This window comes from Morus notabilis, unplaced genomic scaffold, assembly GCF_000414095.1.
Source record: "Morus notabilis unplaced genomic scaffold, ASM41409v2 Scaffold81, whole genome shotgun sequence".
Classification (NCBI taxonomy): domain Eukaryota; kingdom Viridiplantae; phylum Streptophyta; class Magnoliopsida; order Rosales; family Moraceae; genus Morus; species Morus notabilis.
The window spans coordinates 422,861-428,559 of NW_010357153.1; the positions used below are offsets into that span (position 1 = coordinate 422,861).

The 5,699-nt window shown below is 36.9% G+C and overlaps 1 protein-coding gene across 1 annotated transcript; it reads right to left on the reverse strand.

The window, feature by feature from the left end:
• Positions 1 to 337: 337 nt before the first annotated feature.
• On the reverse strand, positions 338 to 3,972 carry LOC21399409. Its single transcript, XM_010089487.2, has 6 exons — positions 3,462 to 3,972; positions 1,971 to 2,136; positions 1,479 to 1,655; positions 1,275 to 1,358; positions 1,035 to 1,116; positions 338 to 928 (listed from the first exon to the last, which is right to left on the reverse strand). Exons 1-6 carry the CDS (start codon positions 3,827 to 3,829, stop codon positions 498 to 500), a joined length of 1,308 nt encoding a protein of 435 aa, XP_010087789.1. The 5' UTR covers positions 3,830 to 3,972; the 3' UTR covers positions 338 to 497.
• Between the last annotated feature and the right edge of the window lie 1,727 nt (positions 3,973 to 5,699).

Sequence of the window (5,699 nt, forward strand, 5' to 3'; positions counted from 1 at the left end):
GTTTAGAACAAAGCATGTCCTTCACAGTTCAGTTCACTGTCGTCTAATTCATCAAACGACATGCCGATCAGCGCAATAACTAATCCGTTTGCTACCTAATCCTATAATAAGTTGCAATAGTTCCTACTTCCTGCGGTTTGAAGAATGAATGTTGCCAGCACGTATTCTGCTTTTGTTTGTCGAATGTAGATTCAAAATCTTCTGTCGTTTGAACGCAAAACAACCCGTTCTGAGACTACCGAGTACAAACCACAAGTGAGTAAGTGGGCAAAATTTGTAGCAAAATTTAAACTAGAGATGAGAACATTAAAAATAACGTAAACAGAATTAACGCCAAGAATCAACAAACGGGCGACACTGATATTGATACCAAAACTTAAACCATGTACAATTGGTCTAATTAATAGTATTTGTCAATACGCAAATAAATTTTCATGATAAGCTTATAAGAGATGCAACTTTCCGAATTCTAGTCTTACTAATATAGTATATAATCCTCATCTTAGTGCAATTCTCTTCCCTGCACCAAGTAGCAACGCTTTTCCTATTACCCCCGAGTGAAGTCCACAAACCAGAGCCACTGTTCCACCTAGAACTAGCCATTTCCAATCAATTCCATTATCCTTTTGTCTCCCATCGTGTACTGGTTCAACTTTTTCTTCACCAGATGTTGGCGCCAAGCAGTCCATGCTTCCATCTAAGGGTATCTTCGTGGTGATTCTGGCCATCAAGGCGCTTCGAGAGAAAGAAGCCTCTGATTTCCTCGCGTTCTGGTAGGCTCTCATGCCAGAGTGCAATTTCTTTACCGCACCCCACATCCCGTGGCGTACACCCAACTTGGCCACATCTTTTGGGATCCCCATGTCTTCATAATGTAAAAGGGTAACCTCACAAGCAGATAACTGCCCATCTCCTTTACGAGACTCCACTGCATTCATTTTTTATATTCAGAAAACCTCAATACACGATAAATGGTCATCAAAGTTGAACATGAATTCACAGCAAAAATCAGACGATTAATTGATAATTCTTACCAGCTCTGATAAACCAGCTTGAAAAATAAAGCTCAACACGTCTAGGCTTGTCACGCTTTGGTAATCCTGGATACGGAACAGCCTGCAATATTGCAGCTCTGGCAGTAAGGCTCAATACATATTTTGCAAACATACTGGGTCGTGTGAACGAAAGAATAAACAAATGTACTTGTGAAAGCCATAGAGGATCCAAGGAGAATAATTAGACAATTGAATCTTTGGAGTTTAACCTTTTCATACCTTTGTTACACAATAATAAGATTTTCCAGCCTCCCATATTCTTCGACCAATTATATATTCTCGATCACTGCAGAAAAAGGGGAACTGCATACAGGAGAACAAACAGAGGAATTAGTCCCACAACCTCTGAATTAGAAGGCAGAATTATGAACACAAGGAATCTATAATCAACAAATAAAAGTATGCATCCTCTGTTTCACCAACCTTTTTAATCCAGTGAACAATCATTATCCCAGTATGAGGACATTCTTCCAATATTATAAAAAATGCAAGCATAGGGTCCCATTTAGGACGAAATTCATCATCCCAAAAGAAATCTCTCACCAACTCTGGAGTTGCATCCTCAAACACAGTCCTACTACGGTAAACTGTTGGGCCGGTCTGGTAAATAATATAATCAGCATCAGGTACTAAATCAAAATAACATTAAACCGACAAGATCAACGGATAGGAAATAACTTATTGGGAGAAAATCGTACAAGAATTCCAAGAAATAAAGACATCGCTTAACAGTCGAAGAGGGTTGAACAGCAGTTAGTGAACATTTTCCAAGATAACCAAAAACTTAAAGAATAATTAAAAAAAAATGAAAAATGAACAGATAAAAACCAATTAAAGTGCCTTCAATATTGAACAGCTATTTTTAACTCGAAAATAAAAAATGCTTGTAACACAAATGAAAGTGTCAGTATCGACCTCAGGTTCATGGCGCCATGCTTGGTATGACATATTTTGGGTAGACCTCTCCATCATACTCTGCCATTCCATTTCTCCATCTCTCCCACTGAGAAATTGCAGCAGGTGCTCTAAATCATTATCTGTGATTACATCCTGCTCTCTTTCAACAGATTTAGTGCAGAGGCTGCAAAAAAGGAGGAATTAGGAAGCAATTACTGCTGAAAGATCATACTCTGCAGTTATAAAGCATAATGAAGAATCCATCAAGACAAAAATAATATCAAGATCATGTGTCACAAAGGTCTTCCTGTCACAGTATTCCCAAAAGGCACTCGATTGAAAGCTAGAGCTACATTCCCAGCAAAATTTCTTCCTTATCGCCAGAAGAAATTGCTCTCAAAAGGTTCAGTCTTCACTCTTCAGCATCTCAAAATTTTCCAAGAATCCATCGATTTCATCAAGTGAATTAAAAGATAAAAGACTGAATCAGCCATAGTAGGTTGGAATATTCTTAAAACCACCATTAATTTCCTTAGAACTTGCATAGCATGCAAAAGTTTCATTGAACCAGAAATCTAAGAAATAACCTATGATTTTTGTAGGATAACGGCCACTTCAAACCCCCTTTAATGTCCTTCACCTCCCTTGGAACCAAGCATTAGCTAAATCTTAATTCAGGTCCACAAAAAAACCTAGTTGTACATTCCCAGAACATCACCATCTTAATTCGAACAAACATTCTTAATATGAAGCCCAGTTCACTTCGATAATAACAGCAGAAACACAAAAGTATGACTTCTATGATTCTATCTAGATACCAGTATAAATAGAAGTCTTACGCCGAATCGCGACAAACTGAGATATCTATCCTAGCCACATTCAGCAAAATTCAATCCTTACACACAACATTGCACATGACACAGAGTTAACTATTAGAGCTGCAAACCATCTCTTGTACATTATACTATACTACTAAAGTAGGTAGTGGAGTTACTGTTCTTTGAACAGTGTACGGTCTTTTTTTGCCCTTCCTCTGCGAAATGTCTGTCTTGCCCTTTTTTTCTTTTCCTCTCCTTTTGCTGGGTGCGGGCTTTTGTAATAAACTAAAAGGCAATGCAAAAAGGATACCAGGACTCAAAATTCAACAAACAAAAATGTAGACCAAAATATAGCCTCAACATCAAACCCTAACACAATTAAGTACAACTCAAAACCTAATATATATATATATATATATATGTTTGTATATTCTCACAATTACAGCTTTAAAGGGTGTTCAATCAACAGCACACCCAATCCTAACTACATTTAGCAAATTTCAAACGATTACCTAGCCATCTTAATCACAATAAACTAAAACACATTGCAAAAGAACATCAAAGTTCAAAATTTATAAACCAAATTCCGCACAAAAAAAAAGTATACCTCCACGTCAAACCCTAGCACAATTCGACACAACTTTAAACTACCAAATACGAAAAATCGAAATGCGAGGATCAAATTACTCACTCAATAGCATCGCCACCGTTCTCGGCGGATAACGCGACCGCCGATTCCGGAGGGCTGGGCGGCGATACCTTGCCCTTGCTGCGAAAATTTGACCAGATCTTGCGACAGAGAGAAAAAGCGGAGAGAGCCGTGAAGGCAAGCCAGAGGCGGCGAGCACCGAACCCCGGCGGAGCCGTCCAGAGGAAGCGGAACTTGCTCCGGAGGCCGAGGAAGACGAGCCCCGTCCACCGCGGCCTCCACGACCACCCGATCGCCATGCCGATCATCACAGCCAGCCAAATCGGAACTGCGCAGAGCAAAATGTCGACGAATGTTTCGGTTATCGAAGGCCTCCTCAGAAACTCAACGAGATCGAAGAGCTCCTCCATCTTCGCCTCCAAACCTGAAGGTGAAACGAGAGGAGAAAACAAGGAAGAGATTTTCTTTACTTTTCGTTTCTTTTTTCTCTTTTGCTTTTCCGAGAAAATGTCAACTACATGGATTCTCCGCGGAGGAGATCCAAACCGGTCAAAGAGGGAAGAAAAGAGAGATTAGAGAGAGAAATGGTTTCTCTCCCAGAGGGAAAGTCGGAGGAGGAGAATTGACGGCGTTACTTTGACGGAAAGATGACGTGGCAGAAATTGCCAAGTTGGGGCCGGTTGTTACGGGCGTGAAAATAATGGTTGGGTTAGTTGGAAGGCGTTAAGTAACGGTGGCAGATGTCAAAAAGTGGGAAGACAATAATAGGATTTTCCTCTTTTTTTTTTTTAATCGAAAATAGTATTTAGCATCGCGCCCCGCCCATGTCCTAATAATCTGTAATCTGCTGATTAAAAAAAGACAAATTACACTTTGTGCTTGTAAAGTATCAGCGTTTTGTAAAAATTATCTCTAAAGTTTAAAAATAGTAAATTTTTTCTCTGAATAAGTTACTGTTAGCACGCTTCTCTTTTATCTGCCTCTTTTGTTAAATTTTAAATTTTAAACGGTAAGTGACACGTGTAAATTATTAAGGCATGTATATATCATAAATTATTAGTTTATATCCAATTAAACCTCAACCATAAATTGAATTAACCTTACATCTTAGCCCTTTAACTGCTAACACTAACATTAGAAACCCTATAAAGTTAAAAAAAAATTAAAAAAAAAATCGATAATCTATATATAAGCTATAACTATATTATAAATGTGAATGAGTTTCTATTATACTCCCACAAAACACTATTTAAAGTTTTAGTTTACTATTCCTGCTCTCGTAAAGTACTATTTAAAGTTTTGATAAAATTATTTTATCTTTTTCTCATATTTATTCTATAGTGCTTTAACTTTTTTTTTTTTGTGTTTTTTCTCATCTTTTTCTTAAAAAATGCTATCATCACTCCTATTACTCTTGTTGTCACTTTTTATAGTCATTGATTATTTCATATGTAAATTTCACTAACATGATATATTATTATTTAAACATAAAATAATATAATATAGTCCACATATCAAGCAGTGAACATAGAGAGTGACAAAAAAAGTAATGCTAGCATTTATCATTGTTCTTTGTCTTTCCTCCTTAAAAACTTTAAGAGTTTCTCTAGTAGAGCCTCCCTATTGGTATAGGCCAATTTCTGATCTTTTAATCTGGTCAAAATCAAAACAGATTGAAAAGTTTAAAGAATAAATAGTTTTTGATACAGATCTAACTGTTGAAAGTAGAAAACTACAGATAATTTTTTATTCCTCTTGTCCTACGAGAGAAGCTACTAAAAACTTTATACTTTCAACTGCAATATATTAAAAAGAATTGTCTTAAGTCCAGGCCCCATACTAATAAGGTGCATGTAATTTTTTATATGGCCGTGTGATATCGTCCGTACGTGTATATAACTCAATTTTGCTTTAGTATAATTTTCAATAAATATAGTCCAACATATATAACACTGAGTTAGGGCTGGCAATCCGGGTAGCACACGACTCGAAACCCGTACGAAGTTAGTGGGTTTTAATTTATCATAAATAGGTTTAGGTCAAAATCAGGTCGAACCCGTGAAACACGATTAAATAGCGTGTCATTTTTCAAGTTGACACGCCAATCCACAATTGACACACTATAACTCGTTAATTAAACATGTCATATTTGGGTAACACGAATACACAACACAATTACAACTCATTTGTTACCTATGTTTACAAATATATATATATATATATATAACAGGTTGAGAAATAGGTTGACACGACTTTATTATCACTTATTTTATAAACGGG

Bases quoted from the DNA above. Each gene is read 5' to 3' on its own strand.
- LOC21399409 (XM_010089487.2), bottom strand. From the start codon at position 3,829: ATGGAGGAGCTCTTCGATCTCGTTGAGTTTCTGAGGAGGCCTTCGATA. The intron at 2,137-3,461 runs GTGAGTAATTTG...CCTTTTTTGCAG, and splicing joins AACGGTGGCGATGCTATTGA to CCTCTGCACTAAATCTGTTG. The intron at 1,656-1,970 runs GTCGATACTGAC...ATTATTTACCAG, and splicing joins CATGGCGCCATGAACCTGAG to ACCGGCCCAACAGTTTACCG.